The following is an 18,484-nucleotide window of genomic DNA, read 5'->3' as shown; positions in this document are numbered from 1 at the left end:
TTGTTGGTTTTTTTTGCTTAGCTGTAGATCATTTAAGAAGGCTTTGTAAGCACAACTGTTCTCGAGTCTATCTTTTAGGATCATTTGCCTCACATGAAATTGCTTTGTAAGGCTCACCAGTTTTACTCATAACCTAGAAATACTTTTGCACACATCTCCCCAAAACAAATCAAATTCACCAGTCAGTCTGAAAACAAAATTCAAGTCCTGTGTCTCAAGATATGAAGGGTGGAAGCATGCACAAATTAGTTAGCCTTCATTTGCCTCACATGATATTGCTTTGTAAGGCTCACCAGTTTTACTCATAACCTAGAAATACTTTTGCACACATCTCCCCAAAACAAATCAAATTCACCAGTCAGTCTGAAAACAAACTTCGAGTCCTGTGTCTCAAGACATGAAGGGTGGAAGCATGCACCAATTAGTTAGCCTTATCTGAGTACACATTTTGCTGTAATGACTGGAGAATATGCTCTTTTAAATTACTACTGGGTTTATTAATAGGTCTTGTAGGAATCCATTTGGAATGTCCAATGTGAACTAACTGACATGCTCCTTGCACATCACAGATTTCAAGAGAACAATGTATGGTGAGGAAGAACAATTAAAGTTGGTTTTATTTTCTATCATCTCCTTTGCCTTTTTTTTTTTTTTTAATACAAGAAGACTACGGGGAGCTGCACAAAGTTATAAAGCACAGCTCTACTCTGGAAAATTACTATAAAATCAGCATGGTAAGGAACTGTGTTTATTGCATCCCAGTGGTACCATTTCCAATGCACTCAGCTTACAGTAGGAAGATGACTCTCCCATTTGCTGATGCCACGGGTCAAATCCAGAAGTCAAACTGGGTTCTGCATGGCTCTGCAGCATGAGAAATAACAATTATTATGTTAGCAGTTGATTAAAGAGGCAAGTAAGCAAGCATGGGAAGAAGAACAGAGCCAGCTTCCACTGGTGAGACAGCCTTATATGCAGAATGGCACCTGCAGGGAAATACAGTGATGCTCGTTTGTTAGAATAAACATTAGCTTGTTAATAATACACAACTCAAAGAATACACGGCAAAGTATCTGTCCCCTCAAGAAGAACAAATCACACAGGGGACAGCTTCTGCCCTTGAGAATCAATGGGAATTGATTTAAAGGAACTGCAGTCCTGTTAAAGAAGAACTGCAGTGGGATGGCGCGTCTCTGCTTGCTAATCCAACCTGATCCTCAGTGGCTGTTCTGTGAGTCAGAAATCATCTCAGAAACAAAAGATATCCACTTCTAGGTTGCTATGGGCATATACCAAAGATTTGGAATGATGAAGTAAGATGAGTTGAGCAGCAAAATACGACAGCTATCTTTAAAAATGTTCCTGCTTTGCACTTGATAAAATTACTTCAGTATTTACATCTGTAGCTTGTTTTTCCTTCTCTAACTATAGGGATTATTCCAATAGCCAGCTGTTATGCAAAGGAATTTCTGAATTTTGTACTGTGACATGAGAAAAGAAAGTCTGTTGGGTAACCTGAGCGCTGTCATCTCTCATCAGTGGGGTTTGCATATGAGACTCACGAGCACAGGAGAAGAACAGAAGCGAGGAAAAAATCAGAACAGTAGCTAATAAATTTTGCAAACATCTTTGAGTAAATCTTTGAAGAAAACAGACCTGTTATGACATGCTACGCTTACAGATCCTGAATGAGGCTGTGGATGCCTCCATAGTGATTTCTGCTGAAATCAGGGTGATACCGTTCCTGCTTCTAAACAAGCAAAAATTGATAATTTATAATATGGTCGAAGGTCCTTCAGCAGTGATTTGCATGATAAGCTGAGTGACAGAATACCTGAGCATGAACAAATACGATGAGGGCTCACCTACTCTAAAGATTCACAGCCGTTCCCTTATTACAATAAGGTTTTTATCATAATGTCTACTTATATTCTCCATTTTTTTTTACCTTTACAAATGTACACCACTCCCCCTCCCCACCTCCCCAGTACGTGCTCCTCAGCTGCGTAGGATCAAGTTGATGTAAGAACTACCAGCACTAAAGGAATATGGACTTACAAATCCACTGTTTGCTTACAGACGTACGGCATGAGAAAATGAGAGCATGAAAAAATACACAAGCACTTGAACAACACCAAGCCTATAATATTCCATACACAGAAAAGCCCATTTTCTGAGCCTATTTTAAATCTCTGTGGAAGCCATCTGAGATTTATCCTCTGAAAAGAAAATAATTAAAAAAAAAAAAAAAGTTTTTTGACCTATAATCTATTATAAAGATCTATGATTTCTAAATTTAACAATCACTGGCATAATAGCCATACAAAATCCTTGTCTCCCAGGCCTTAGTTTGAGACACCTTTATATCTTATTGCTAATAAACAACTCCTGTCAATAGCAACGAAGTCATATCTAAAGAGTATCTTTCACTGTCCCCCTGTATGTTCCAGTTAGTTTGCAATGTATCTAGAACTTTCTCAGCCAACATCTTTCCTAGAGGAGAGAGTAATTGCACCATAAAGAGTATTTTGGCATTAAGGTTTGTTGGTTGGCTGGGGTTGGTTTTTTTTTTGCTGTTAAAAGACTCTGCTCCTCCCTTTATCCACTGAAACAGCAGGGGCAGCTCTTCCACAGTGTTTCATGAACATCTCTTAATCCCGACCACGGAAATCTTTTCTTTGCTTTGGTGTCTTTTTGATCTCTGGCCTCCCTGTTAAGGTCACCAGTGGGGATGTTTCCACCATAAAAAGTATGTAGGGATTATGTACGGATGGGAAGGGGGCTGTGACAGCACCCTGCTTGAAAAATCTGTGTCGGGAGTTGGAGGTACAGCCAAGCCTGTGATATTGCAACTGAATTCCTCCAAGTACCAGAGTTAGGTTAAATATTAAACCACCCACTCGTTCTGACTGATTTTTATAAATTGTGTACTAACCTACATCCTTCCTGCTTATGAAAGGACTTAAATGCTTTGCTGTCAACAAGCCTTTCTTTATTCGGAGATCACATTCACTATAGGCAACATCAGATTTCTTTTTTTCCCTTCTGCCTCACTTCTCAGTAGCTAAAATCCACCTGTAAGTTAACAGCAACGAATAAAATATTTCCTCCACTCATTCACCCAGTTCTTAGTGTTGTGGCTAAATGCAGTATGTGCTTTGTTACAGTCATTTCTCCAGGATAAACTGCTTCACAACCAGCACAGTCATCTCAGAAATGAAATTGCACTGCTGCTGGGTAGAGTGACTTCTTGGTTGATAAGGAAATAAGTGACCAGGAAGAAATTTGGCCGGTGCCCCATTGCCAGTAACTAGAGCTGCCTCTATCCCAGCAATCCTCTTTTGAATACAGCATGTACAAACCAAATCAAACGGATGAATGATTCATAAGATGAATGATGAAAGCTTAGCTAGCATGAATTTACTAATGTTGCATTTCTTCTGGATCTCTCTTTCCAGTGTGGGCACCAGGCTGAACACAGCTAACAACGGCGGGCTTTTTTCTCCCCCCGAACTGATTAATGTTTGCTCACGGGAGCTTGATTACTGTATTACAAGTCACAAATTTGCAAGATTAAAAATGTCTGTTGAATTAATTAGCTGCAAATCAACCTAAGCAAAGCCTGACGAGTTCCAAGCTGTTCCAATAAAATAAAAAAGGAGGAATCGATACCAGCCACAAATACATGACGACACGCTGGCACTTGGCGACTATAAATAGTGGCAGCTGCCCTCTCTGCTGACAAAGGGAGATTTTTCATTGTCCACACAGTGCTGCCTAAAGGCTAAATCCTGCCCAGATCGGTGTGGCAGCCTCACTGATGGCTCAAGTGGTCTCAGTGAAATATCTCCTGCGGGCCAGCCCGATAACCCAGGGGGAGCTGGAAAGGAGCTGCCTACTTTGTCTTCCTTTTCATCTCCCGTGGTGCCAGAGCTGGGACCGACCACAGCACGTGCGGATGCTGGGCAAGAGGAAGGCTACGTGCATCCCAAAAGGAGAATGCAGGGAATGATGTTGGGAGTCAGTCGTAACTACATCTGAACTTTCCCTCTGTAGCTACTGCCACTGTCTGACCCAATCACCGCAACAATTTTAGACCTATTGGTCCGTAAATCAGATCTTGTTGGAAAGTTACTATGTTTTTCGAACGCTGTCCTTAATGCTGAATGATGACTCAGGTCAGGAACTCAAGACATAACACTTGAGCTCCAATGCAGCAAGTGTCTTCACTGGCTGGCAAACTTTTCCTCACCTTCATAAAGCTTAATATTCATTCTTATCAAATATTGTCTAAGAAACAATCTGGGATACACAGATAATAATGCAGAATGCATACTGAAAAAAGCATTAGTAATTAAAATTTCAGAAATAGCTACTGTGTATTCATGGTACGTTTAAATTGACAGGGGTATTGTTTTCAAATACATACATTTGAAATTTATCTTCAGTACATAATCCAGGAACTACTAAATCTTTCCTTCTGACAGCATGTGTCAGGCAACTGCATATGTGTTGGATAACAAACACTTTTCAGTGTTCTTCAGTCAAAATTCAAGTAAACTGTCCTAATTATTGCAGGTTATTTCCTTCATAAACTACTGACATTCAGTGAAACAAATACAACCAACATTAAATGAAACAGACATTTAATCGATCCCTTTGCTGTTTGCCCATATGTTTTTTTCCCTTGATTAACTAAACGTGATAAATCCTTATTTTTTTTTGTACAAATCTTTTTTTTCTTCCCCACTCTATTCTTTTACCAAAATATTTAAGATGATGAAATATAGCATCAAACATATTTCCTCCACAACTTTTCATTAACATACTGGCATAATACATTGCAAAGCTGTCTCAAATAATGACTGGAATGTGTTTTCCAATAATGTTCTTTTCTTTTTCAGCTATCCCTTAATTACCCTTGGTGATGATGCTCCTGATGCTTTTTTTTTAGGCTTAGAATTTAAATGAATGGGAAGATTAAATCCTAATAGAATCTCAGGACTTGTTGTCATGTGTATACACACACACACATATATATACACGTGTATATATATATATATATAGTAATGTATTTGATACTGTAAATTTGCTCCCAAGTATGAGACATGATCCTATTATTTTTATTATGAGCAAATGAACACTTTCACAAAGAGAACTCTTTATAGCATGCTCTGAACTGTGGGCACGGAACTTCTTGCATTTGCCATAACCTAGCCAATTTGCACTCAACTCTGATTTAAACACACCATCCAGAGGAACCACTTCTACTCCACGTGTTTCACCCGACAGCGTGCAGCCCCTTTGCCCTTTGCTCAGCCCGAACTGGTCTTTGTTTGGCAAAAGAACTGGGGTGGCCAAGGGAGTGCACCACGGGCTGAGGAAAAGCTCTGTGGTGCAGCTCTGGCGCGCACACAAAGTCTGCCTGAGCTCCAAGGAGAAACCAGGGGAAACGTGGCCACAGTCGCACACAGTGCAGTAACAGACCTGATTCAAGGCAGCGTGTAGAGATTCAGGCGTTGTCACAGTGCTAACCATGATGGTACAGCTCGTGGTCAGGCTGGAAGGTGAGCAGAGTGGTTTTGCATCTGCCCTGATTTTTGTCCTGGAGACATTACTCTGGCTGGACACGGGCGATGGCACCGGACGTGCACAACATCTTCAGAGTCCCTACAGCACTAAAGGGACCCAATACATCAAAATACTAGAAGTATGTCTACATCCCACAGGATAACCTTTCAGTTTTCCACAAAGAGGAAGCACAGCCTCGAAATACGAGGGAGGGAGGGAGCATGCCCTTCTCCTCAGCAGCCTGCAGCCCTATAGCCTTCCCCTGAGAGATAGTAGCTAGAGCTATGGATCACTGCTAGCTGAAGAGATAGCTGAGCCTGGCCTCCCCTTGGTCTCTGCTTACCACACAGCTACTGCTGGAAAAGCAGCCGGGGGTATTTCTGTGCAAAGCTCCGTCTGATAGCACCCCAGAGGACCCGAGTCCTTCAGGTAAGACGGGCAAAAGAATACCTGCTCGGGGGATCCTGGCGGGCTTAGGTGGGAAATAGGAGCTGAGCTACTCTGGGCTGCAAACACCGAGGTGTTTCTGACCGAGTCCAAGAGCCACGTTTTAGGTGCTTCAACCTTTAGAATAAAAAGTTGAGGAGCTCCCGGTCAGTGCAGATTGGAGGATCACAGTATTAGCCCTGAGGCCCCTGACGTGCCTGCCCTGATCTCTGCGTGTGTGCTGCAGCCTGGCCAATATCTGATCACCCTGTATTGTGGCTTTTGCCCAGCCCGTGACATGGTTTCCCTCTCTGTGGGCTCTTTGGTGGGTGAGGTGGGGGAGAGAGCACTGGACTGTGCCCAGGCCTTGGGCTGAGCGGGCTTGTAGCCCCCAAACGCAGCCTCCATCTTGCCTTGGCACTGTATTCATCTGGGAAGGCTCTTCTAGGCGTTCAACTAGCAGCATTTTTACCACGAGGAAATCACTTGTTGGTGAACTTGTGTTTTGCAGTGCATTTTACACACAAGTTGGCTGAGGGGACACACCTCTTTCACACTAGAAATGCTTTTGTGAGGTTTAGCTCATTGTAAAAAAGAGAAAACCCCAACACACAAATCCAATGTTTTGTTAAAAGGATGTGGTCTTCCCTACAGCAGAACAGATTCCTTGGATAGAAAAGCTGCTAGGAGAGCTACAGCACACCCAGGAGTACGATCCAGAAGCGATTGCTTCTGAAGATCTCTGAAATAGGAGGCTGAAATCTGCGGACGCAGGGAATGTTTGCATCCAAAGCACTCATGTCTATGTTTCTCTGAACATAGCATCTAGTTACATTGACAAACCCATTCCATTTTTAAGTTTATCCCAACCATTCCTGGAGAGGAAGAGTTTTGGTTATGTTTCCAAACTTCTTGGCTGTTTTTATTTTACGGTGCCTCGCACGTGGAGGTTGAGATTTGATCTTTCTACTAGTTGGCCACTTATCTCAGAGTTTCGTGTAAATCTCTGTCAATGAATTCAACATCCTTAACTCTGTTGTAATTATACACGAGCTTTTCTCTTACCTCTCTAGATCCTGCAAATCACCCCAAAAATGTGCTGAATAGGACTTTTTCCCCTGCATCTCACATACCGATACTCTTTGCTCCAGGATTCAGAGTAGGCACATGGCTTACTAATGGGTGTATAGGATCCTCTGCATAAGAATTAGATGCTAAGCATTCAGAGCCAAGCCTATTACTCTTTGCTCCAGGATTCAGAGTAGGCACATGGCTTACTAATGGGTGTATAGGATCCTCTGCATAAGAATTAGATGCTAAGCATTCAGAGCCAAGCCTATGTGTTTAGAAAAAGTTCATTTTAATGGATGCACCGACCAGCAACTGGCTTTTGTAGTAAGAATTAGATGCTAAGCATTCAGAGCCAAGCCTATGTGTTTAGAAAAAGTTCATTTTAATGGATGCACCGACGAGCAATTGGCTTTTGTAAGGATCATGGGAAATGACTGGTTTCATAGACATTTTTCAAAGTCTCCCTGAAAGGATGATAAGACGGCAACTCGGTCAAAATGGATATTTTCTTAAAGGTTTGAAATAAAAAGGAAAGAAGAAGAAACGCTGTGATTCATGCTGGGTTAGTGCTAAGTTTAGAATATGTATTTCTGGTTGAGGCGAGTGACATCCAGGGGGTTTTGGTATGAAGCAGATCTCCAGCTGACTTCAGTTAGGAGCTGGGAAGTGAAGACTTTCACTGCTGGGGTCTGAATTCACGCAGTTACTCGCTCAAGGCCAGAAGCCTGATCTTCTCTTATTCATACCAGTGTAACTACGAAGAAATCCCCCCAAACACCCGCAGTGAGGTCACTATGGTAACACAAATGGTACCAGGGGACCCCTCGCATGGTAAGAAAGGCTTTGCAAATGATGGGCAGATCAGTGACTCTATTCTCCTAACCTTGCGTGAGCAAGGCTTTACGGGGTCAACCCCATCTCTCCTGTAAGGAAATCTGCTCGTACCAGATGTGAGAAATCATCTCGGAAACAGATCACTCAGCGATTTGCAGCCAAGTGAAAATGATGACGGACTTTGTTTCAAAAAATCACTAGATGTGAATTACAGTAATCTGTTGCAGGCTTTTTTAATTCCCAGATTTTAAAGAATCTGTTCTCATTTTGCACTATATCTTTTTTTTTTTTTTCTTTTTTTTTTTTTAATCAGAATAAAGAGGAATGGGTTCAATGCCGTAATGAAAAGACATAGTTTTATAAACAATCAAGGGAGGATTTCATAACATAATGTCTCTGGTATATACGTGGCTGTTTGCCACTTACTCCATTTGGCTTTCTGCTGAGAGCACGGGCTTCACGCGAGCTAGTCTAATTGCTACACTTAGCAAAATTAAATGGCTTATTGTGTATTTAGACAATTCTTCCCACATTCTGCATTGTTATACTACAGAATTAGTAATTACAGTGTTGGGCTTGTAAATTCATGGACACGTGTTGCGATTATCTTCATCACGCACCCCTTGCAGGGGCTCAACCTTAAAGGAGCTCGTGTGGATGGATGCACAAATGCAATTGACTCTGCTTCCCACCAGGCACAGGAGCAAGAGAGGCAGCAGTAGGACCCCAGCAAACTGCCGAAGCCTTTTCCTTGGCATTGTGCAGGCAGTGCAGGGGTGGGGGGCAGAGTAAATCACTGCATCCCAGTCACTCCAGATTGCACCACTTCAGGGATGGAGCGGAGAAAGGGCAGTGGCTTTGGGAGCTGAATCGCTGGCAGAGTCGAGCAAAACTCAGTGCAGCGCCACTTTTAAGGCTCTTGAGGAGTCGTATGATCAAATCACAAACACTTCAAAACCGTTTAATTCGGGCTCCGAAAAAACCCAACAGGCTGGTTGTGAATATTTGCTGGCCAATAAAAAGTAAATGAATATATTGTGTGATTTGAAGTCTCTTTCCAAATAAAGCAGCACTTGTACGTTTAGTGCCACGCATTAATGCCTCATTTGGGGAGAAAATGATATATTGGCTAGACTATCATATGTTTTAAACAAATTTGGATTTACTAGCTATTCACAACAAATTAAAAATTGCAACTCCAATAAAATTTTAGTTTACCTCCACTGCTTAAAAGTTTACAAAATCAGGCAGCTGAGGTCTAGCATTTAATTTTGGAAGGAAAATTTTCTCCAATGTTATAGAAATTAATAAATAGAAAATTTGTTGATTTGCCAGTGAAAATAGTGTTTATATATCATCAAGCCCATACAACCCAAGCAAAGAAACATTGTTCTAGTACATGAAGCATATTTAAACTGACGTAAACAAAAGTGGGAATGAGTTTCTTTATCATTAAATCTGCAAGAAAAAAGTATTGCACATATTTTCAAAGAATTCATTTTTCTAAAAAAGATTATCCTATTATAGAACAAATAACTTTTCTTTAAAAATAAGACAAAAGGTTTATCTTACATTTTCCTATATGTTTTCTGAATGAACACGGGTATGTATTATGTCTCTTTTAAATAGAGTAGTGAATATTACTTAAATTGTTTTTTCTGTAAGATACAAATCCATAACTCTCAAAACTTTAGGACCAAGTCTTTAACCAGATAAATTACCATTAAATCAGCTGGCAAATTTGTTTGGTTCATTAGAACAATGCTTACAGAATTCTTACTTTTAACAAAGACATGTGATTGGTTTTCTTTGTCAGGATATAATTATGAACTTTTTTATTTTCCTGAATTCTGGAATGAGATTTAAAAGACCTGATTTTTTCATTATTTCAAAAGCAGAAATTAATTTTTTTACAATTCTTTTTTTTTTTGCTATTGCTGTCTTATCTGAAATTTATTGGTTTTAAAACTGTCTGTGGTAAAAAGAATAGTGCATATTGATTATTAACTATCCATAAGGCCATCATAGGATTTCAACGTGGACTGTATTTACTCTCGACAACTTCTATAAAAAATTCTTACAGTTTTTAATGTGACCGTTCACAGCAATGCGAATTAAGAAACTGATCATGTAGTCGTCTGAGCGTTAAGATTTCAATGGCCATCCTGTTCTCAGTGCAAGTATCACTGACGTTAGAAACGTAACAAAGCAAGATTTTGGAGAGCAAATTTTGACTCGGTATAAAATAACTTCTCCCCTTTCCTCAAACAGTTGGATGGAATTCTGGAGATAAGCTGTGTATACATACTGCCACGTATGGCACCGTGCACTCAGACCCTGCAGTAGTTTGCTTAAGAGAAATTTACAAACATTATTAAAAAAAATAAAAATGCTGGGACAGTAAAGAAAGTAAATGCTAGATACTAAAACCCACATGGATAAATAACACCTCTGTGTCCTTCCATCCAAAACCACACAAGAGCAAATCAAAGAAACTCACCCCAAACCTTCTTCAGAAACCTTGCAATACAAGAACTGGTCCAGACCGAAATCCTTTAAATTCTGTACCAAGCAACTTTTCTTCAATCCTGTAAGCCCTGGTCAAAAGGCTCACAGCTCTGAGGAACAGCAAGAGGGGATGAGATGTCAGAAGAGGACAAACCTCACTGACAGCTGAGATGCTGCCCCTCTCTCCAGCAGGTGCTTGAAGGAGGCAAGAGCTCCAGAGCCTCACTCATGCTAAAATTTCTGAGTTGTTAAAGAAGCAGTGAACACATCAAACTGTTTCCAAAAGAAAGCCTCACATCTTGGGTTATAAAGCACACCATTTGCCTTGTTTGTAAAGAAAGACAGCAATTGCCTTGTGAGAGCTAGCGTTTAATTCTGGAGTGAAGGCTCTTCTGAATTTGATGGGGAAAAAAGGACTTGCTCCCAAAATCTTTTTTTAAAAGTTCTTGCAGTGATATATTTTCCGACAAAATGGGAGTGCTTTTCTCTGGAAAATCAGCTGTATCTCCACGGAGGGGAGGGCAATCACTTTGTACAAAGCTTCAGGTTTGGACTATCAAAGAATTATTTTACTTAAAAAAAATTTATAGAGGCAGTTTGCCACTGCTTAATTTGAAAATACCTAAGAAAACCTTGAAGTGTGGTTTTTTTCTGATCTGTGGAAAGTTCCCTCTGCCTTGCAGATTCCTGCACTTTCACAGATGTTTTGTTTTGAGGAACTCGCCCCAGCAAAGAACAACAGGTATTGAACATTTCAGTAATAAAAAAAGTCAACATTAAAAATGGCTAATTGAACGCATACAAATAAACGCAGGCTGTGTAACCTCGGCCATTTCATAGTACAAATATTAATTTTAGGAAAGACTGAAATTTACCCAGCAGCATATACAGCAGTGACTACCCTGGATATACCTGACAGTGAAGGTTACAATACCAACCAACAGGTCTTCTCCATCCTGACAATGCCATTTACAACAGTAACTCTTCAGTTCTCCTAAAATGGATGGAAATAGTTATAGCAAATTATTTCTTATGGAATTGCTTGGTGTCTTTACAAGCCACTTACATTTGAAGCAGGATCCATGGTTTCTAGAGTATTCTAAAAGTACCCATGTAGGCTTTCATATGGCATTACACTGCAAAACAAATCCATAAGGTGTGAAAACCAGGTTTATATCAACCTGCAGAAGCCAGTTGATAAAATTCATGGACCAATTCTTAAAATCTAAGCTATAAAGAGAATGAGATGTATTAAAAGATTTGAGGTTTATAAAAAGTAACCTTTTTATACCATATTTTTACTTTACAAAAATACTGAAATTATTCATGAGTTTTTCACTCTGCACCAGCTTTAAAAAAAATACTATCAAATTTTGACTTGCACCTTTAATGCATCTGAAAGCACCATCAGGGGATACTTTTAACATAAAGGAGGATACCATTGACTAGATTTAGGGAGGTATTTAAAACCCAAAAGCTCGCAGCAAAAGCACTCTATTACAAGAGATTCAACGTAATTTTTAGACGTATCTGGACACAAGTCTTGAACAGGCAGAAGAGGGGTCTTCCACATAACTTGCTTATATCCTACTTCGGTGAATATACTTACTAAGAGGTGGCTGAAAGCCTTTACAAGACATCACTTTCACCTCGGGTGGGAAAAATCAGAGCTGTCTCTACGTGTTGAGAACTTGATTGGTCTTTCCTGCTTCTTGTTCTGGTAGGGCTCGTGCCACTCGTTACCTGTCCCTCAGGCAATATCAACCTCGCAGTTATATAATGTTTGGCACTAGAAGGGTATGGCATGTCACAGTCTCTTGTCACTCCTGCATACATTCACACACTGAATCATGCATTCTCAGTCCTGAAACAGAGAAGTTTCAGTGTGTTCATCTCCTCGTAGTTTCTTCCGAAATATCTGAATGGGGTCCTCCAAAAACTTTAGAGTATGAAAACTATACTTCCCTGTTCTTTTACATATGTATATGGTTTTTTGCAGATTGAACACTGAATCATGATTATCATTTAATTTACATCACTACGTGCTAGAGCTCCTTGTTTCTCCTGAAAACCAGAAGTGAGCTGCATAGGATTTCTGTTGAAAGTAACATAAAGAACTTAAATTGCATTTAAAAAGACTTTGAAATTCTACAGAAAATGATCAGTTTCGGTAATATTAATGTTTATGACCTAATTAATCAGAATTTAGTTTATTTTCCATTGACAGCCTTACAAACATGACGATGTAGCTTTTTAATTAAGAAATATTTTGCAAACCTATTCTAACCTGAATGGTTGATTTATGGGGAGTGTTGAAGACTACTGTGCTCCAATTTTTCCCCCCTAGAAAACAGTTTTCGTAACAGCAACACTGTGTGCTACAGTTTTGTTATTTTTGAAAAGTTTGTGTGTGTGTGTGTGTTTGTTTTTGCCATTGATTATGCAAAGATCAATCATTCATTTCTAAAATAAAATGCACTACTGGCTAGAGTCGAAAGCTCTGGTCAGAGCCTTCCTATTGGTTTGATTTTAAGTACTGTGCAGTCAGAGGTTCATAGCAGCAAGGAGTTGCGGGTGAGTTTCCCCAGCTGAAGTAACCGATCTGTATGTATGGGTCAGGGTTTTGGGGGGTTTTTTTTGAGGCTTTCAGGTGACGCTGCTGTATCAGTGTCCCGCAGACAGACTGCACACAGTGGATCAAATGATAATCATGATGGTAGCCAGACTAAGAACACTACAGCTTGCTGCTCTACTTGTAGTACGCAGTTTAGTGGTTCCTACAGCCCTACTGTCAACCCTTAATTTGGACTGTAACACGGGAGCTTCTTCGAGCTGTGTCGTTGTTCTGTTTATAATGTGGTTTCATATTCCAAGCGCTCCTGGATAAGGGCATCATCTTTATACTGTAGCCGTGGAGGAGCAGGGGAACATTCAAACGCTAAGATGGCCTTCCTCAGGCTCCTGTCCAACACGTGTCTCTCCCACGCTGGGTACCTATTCCTGAACAGATCGATTTTAATGACAGATTCCTCAATCCTTGGTGGCCGGGATGAAGGTGTGGATGGTGCGGTGGGTCTCACCTGAAACACGGGCACACACCCATCCCTCTCCCCGAATTTTTGATCCCGCTCGCTCGTGACGCTGCGGTTGTTGGAGATGGACCGTAGAGTGTTTGTGGCCACTTCTGGGGGTAGGGTGAAGGCGGTGGCGGGGTCCTCACAAGCACAGCTTGGCGACTGCCCAAACCTTGGTCCGTTGGGGTGAAAGAAGGCATAGTACATGAGCATAAAAACAATGCCTGTTAAAAAGCTGCTGAACACTACGCACAGTGCTGGTATGGCAAATGCATCAGAGATTGGTGGGGCCTTGTACAGATACCAGAGAGCACTCAAGGCGGTGTTTTCTAAAAGGATCACAAAATAGTAAATGAAAAGCCTACAGCGTGTCCTTCCTTCCTTGACATTGAACCAGCTGAAGATATAGATTATCCCAACGACCATGTCGAAAACTATCTCCTCCCATTTAGTGATGCAAAACTCCGTCTCGCAGTGGACGATCCAGAAGGTCATGATGCACCAGTGCAGCACGATGAAAATCCCAAAGTACAGCTGGAAAACCGAGGCAAACAGAGCAAAAGTAATGACCCTCGCTGCGATTGTGAAGAAATGCCAGCAAAACTGGATTATAACAGCCATATAACTGATGGGTTTCTTGTCATCACGGGAGTCACGGAGGGCCTTTTGGTAGGAAGCCAAAGCCCAAGCCAGGGATACGAGAGATGCTGCAGCAGTAAGACCTAGGAGGAAAGAGGAGATGCAGACAAGGCATAATTAGTATACCAGCACTTGGTTGAGACTGGTTTCATCCTTGCTGCTTCAAATGTGTTCTCCACCACTGGCATCATAAAATCTCTTCCTTCTCCTTCAGCTCAGCCAGCCCTGAGAGACGCACCTCTGCTGCTGGGATTTCGTTAGCCTTATGATGTTGGGTAGGTACAAACAAGAGTGACTGTCAAACTACACTCCGAAATGCTTCTCTAGCAATTTCACGTTTGAGACAAATTAATTAATTCACAACTTTGAGAAAGTTGGGAACAGATATCTCTATCAGCTGTGTGATTTAACAGGCTCTGCTGTGGCTATTGTTTTAAAGAAAGAATACAAATTTTCTGATTTTGATAAGTCAATAAAGAAACCTAATCTAAAGCAACCAAGTCTTTCTAATTAGAATGACAACACCACATAACCTAAATCAATAACAATGTGAGCATAAATCTTAATTTTAAAAATAAATTAATGTACCTCTTGTTATATCAAAATTTAAACTGCCTTACTCTTGCTGAGGGAAAAAATGTTGCCCATTTTGATATTTCCACCAGTTTTAAACAGAATTTTGGTAAGTAGAAAATATAAAAAAAAATATTTTTTCCAGTCTGAAATCAAATCAATTTCAGAAATGTAGGAATTCTGAGTATAGATGCTCCTAAAGTAGGGAGTTATGACTATATGTTCATATAGCCATTCTATCTCCCATACAGCACAGTATGACCTATTTATAAGGTCCTGATCTATTTCTGCAAAACCTGACAAATATTTTTTCACAGAAAGAATCAATACAAAATTATTTCTCATGAGATTTTCAACCATTTTTGTGGAAATAATTCCTATTCACTTTGAAATACAAACCCCATAAACCATTTTTTTTTAAATACCTTTCTGTGCTTATTTTGAATGTGTATTATCCTTTTTTCACTCAAGCGAGTTTGTTTGTTGTTGGTAAACAAACTTAAAGACAAAGTTGCTTTGCAACTGAATCTAATTTTTAAACTAATCTATTACTTCCATACACTACCAGAAAAATACATTACATTCCCATTTATGAAGTTATATCGCTCAGCATAATTCAAATACTTAACACTACACAGCATTCTGTTAGAAATGAATGATAATTCTTCTTTACTAGAAGATTAATTTTTATATACTTACACTCATATCAAGCCGCTTTGGATGGAAATGGGAATTCAATTGAAATGCAAAACCCCAGTCTTTCAAGTGTATTTATTATTTAAATAAAATTGTAATAAATACATTGTCTGCAGAGAAAAAATGTATCAAACATTTTATACTTAAAACTGGTTTATTAGCAAAGCAAATATTATACACAGTTAATGAATGAATTCATAAGTCTCAGCATCCCAGACTGAGAATTTATTCATAAACCATTTAAAGATAATGATGCTTCAGCTTACTCTATTTCTAAGCAGTTCCCTAACTTTGAACTAGTTTTTGGAAGTTAATAAAACTGAAATGAAGAAAACATTTCTTTTGTCTGCTGTTAAAACCTGTTTAATCATTTCAGCAATCTTTGGTTCTGAATGCATAGACAGTATTTTTCTTCCCAGTTTAACAGTTTCTTTAGAACTTAACCATCAAGAATATATTACTTAAAGACTTCAAATTTTATGCAAATACAGAGTGGTAAATTTAAGCCTAAATATATGTTGCTATTCACTTTTGAAAAAAAAAAAAAGTTTATTTTAAAACAGAAAGATGTAGGTTATGGAAATAATACCTGATTCTGATGGAAAAAAATCTATTTAAGCAATGCACCTGGCTTAACGCACTAAGATTTTGCTCAGTAAGTAGTACAGAGGCATTCATTATTTTCAGGAGGGATTGCATTTGCCAGTGTTCCTCCCTGCCTCACGGGCAGGGTGCTAATTATGTTGCGAGCTCCCATGAATCCATGAATTTAAAAACCCTTTGCTTTAAAAATAAAAATAATAACAAACGATCAGCAGAAATATAGAACAAACTTAGGATTCCAGGGAGAGTTTTTTAATAAAACTTCATCATTTTTCTTCCCACGCAGATGCCTGCATGCCAAAACACCAACATTACTTCTGGAATCCTCCTTCACGGAGAGAATAAACTATCAGCAAGGAAGACAGGAAGGAGACATGGTATAAATTGTTATTTTCATTTCTGACGTGTATATTTGCTTTTCACGCTGGGCTGCCTTTCCGTGACCGTTATCTCTGGAGACAACACTAACAGCTGAAAACACAAGTTCTCGTTTTCCTGTAGGAACGTTTTAAGTACTGAAAAACCACAGTTCATTTTCCTTATGAAATGAAAAGTTTGGAAAGGTAGATGAATAGGATAAAGGATAAGAGAATCTTTCAATATAAATGAGCCACTCGAACAAGAGCTCAAAAATAGCATTATCAGCACAAGAAAGAATAATGTGAGAGAGAAATCCATATATTTTCTTTGCAAATCTAACTTTAATGACCTCACACATTTCCCCAGAAGTTTGTAGAGATATCATCAGTTTTGCATTAGGAGGTGTAAAATCATTCAATAATGCACACAGAATGCTCCAAATAAAATGTTAAAATTAATAGGAATTTCCAATATTCTAATGCTAATTAATTCATAGTCATTGTCTGGGACAGAAAGAAGCAAGTACAATAGCAAGGTAATTCTCTTATTTAAATAGTCATTAATAGGGAAACGTCCTTTGCTTTTACAGAACAAACTTGGGGATACTGGCAGATAGGAGGGAAAAGGAGACAAGGGAATGTACAAAAGGAAAGAACTGCCAGTTAAAGTATTATGTATCTCCTCTTCTGCTATTGGTAATAGTGTTAGGGATATAGAATTAAGATAAGGCTAAATGCTTCATGGGCACCATCCATTCTTCTGTATTGATGAAACCAAGAACTAAAGAATTATTAAAAATATAATAAATAATAAGAACAATAGCGTAAAAGTGATGTAAATGGCAGTTTGCTAATAAATGTCACTATATAAATAATTCACTGGGAATGGTTAGAGATAAAGTGAATTATTGTAGCACTGAATGGATACTTCATTAATTAGAAGGCATTGATGCATTTGCTGAGTATGCGTTCATATAAACCTCTTTATCCCTGTTTCATAGAACCATAGAATGGTTCAGGTTGGAAGGGTTCATGAAGTTCATCTAGTTCCAATCCCCCTGGCATGGGCAGGGACACCTCCCACCAGACCAAAACTGAGACCACTACTCAAAGCCCCATTCAGCCAGGTCCTAAACACCTCCAGGGATGAGGCATCTACAACTTCTTTGGGCAACCTGTTCCAGTGTCTCACCACAGCCTCCACACTCTCTTTGGGCACTGCAGCAGCTTTCTGGTGTGTTTGAGTCTTGTATATCAGAGTTTTGTATTTAGGGTCTTGATCTTGGACATAAGGATTAACCAGCCATTCTCAGTGAATATATACTCAAGAAACTATGTGTTCATCCGTTACAGACTATTAAAAGTCCAGGAAAGTGGGAATTCTGTAAATATTCAGCTCCATAACCTTCTTCTTTTCTAATTACATCAGTCCATAAATCCTATATAGAATAAGTACAGAACACCTCAGGTCAGCTGGAAGCCCTACAAATGAATGAACTGATCAGAGAAAGTGCTCCTTGACATTCAACCTTATTTCAGAAATCAAACTCCTGCCAAGGCTTCTGTCTCTGCTTCGTCCTCCTCTTTAGACTTGTGCTCATCTCACCATTTCCAGGAGTAAATTCACATAAAAGCGGGAATACCAAACACAGTGGGACATTTGGGTATGACAACATCGCCTGGGATCTGGGACTAGGAAACATTTTTTAAGGAAGCCTATTTTTATGAGTTTCGCACCCAGCTGAAGAAGTGACAGAGAGGCAACCAAGCTTTCAGGTGCTTCTCTGAACCAAAGCCAAGCCTCTCTAACTTTTCTAGTCACCCTTAAAACCTTAATCTGGTGCCACCCCTCCAGCTTCAGAAAATGCCTTGCTGTATGTACTCAGTTTTTGCCATGCTGCTCTGCAAGTATAGCCACCAGCTTGACATTCACATGGAGACCTTGAAGGCAGCTTGACAGTAGTCTATAATTTTCTGCAATAATCGTTTTATTCCCATACACCAGTATGGCAATGTAGGATATGGTATACATACTGTGCTTCCACATGTGGTTTCTACACAGGACATTTTGCATGCTTCAGGGGCAGCTTTTGATCATATCAGAGAGTGATATGATCCCTGATCATATGA

The 18,484-nt window shown here is 39.6% G+C and overlaps 1 protein-coding gene across 1 annotated transcript in view; it reads right to left on the bottom strand.

The window, feature by feature from the left end:
* Positions 1 to 12,648: 12,648 nt before the first annotated feature.
* Positions 12,649 to 18,484, bottom strand: part of XKR4 (X-linked Kx blood group related 4) — a gene marked incomplete at its 5' end in the record, with an annotated part of 234,177 nt that continues 228,341 nt past the window's right edge. The window contains one exon of the mRNA XM_014952643.1: positions 12,649 to 14,206. Coding sequence (XP_014808129.1) covers positions 13,260 to 14,206 — 947 coding nt within the window. The remainder of the gene's footprint in view (positions 14,207 to 18,484) is intronic.

This window comes from Calidris pugnax, unplaced genomic scaffold (genome assembly GCF_001431845.1).
Source record: "Calidris pugnax isolate Ruff unplaced genomic scaffold, ASM143184v1 scaffold182, whole genome shotgun sequence".
Lineage (NCBI taxonomy): Eukaryota > Metazoa > Chordata > Aves > Charadriiformes > Scolopacidae > Calidris > Calidris pugnax.
This window is presented reverse-complemented; position numbering and strand designations above follow the sequence as displayed.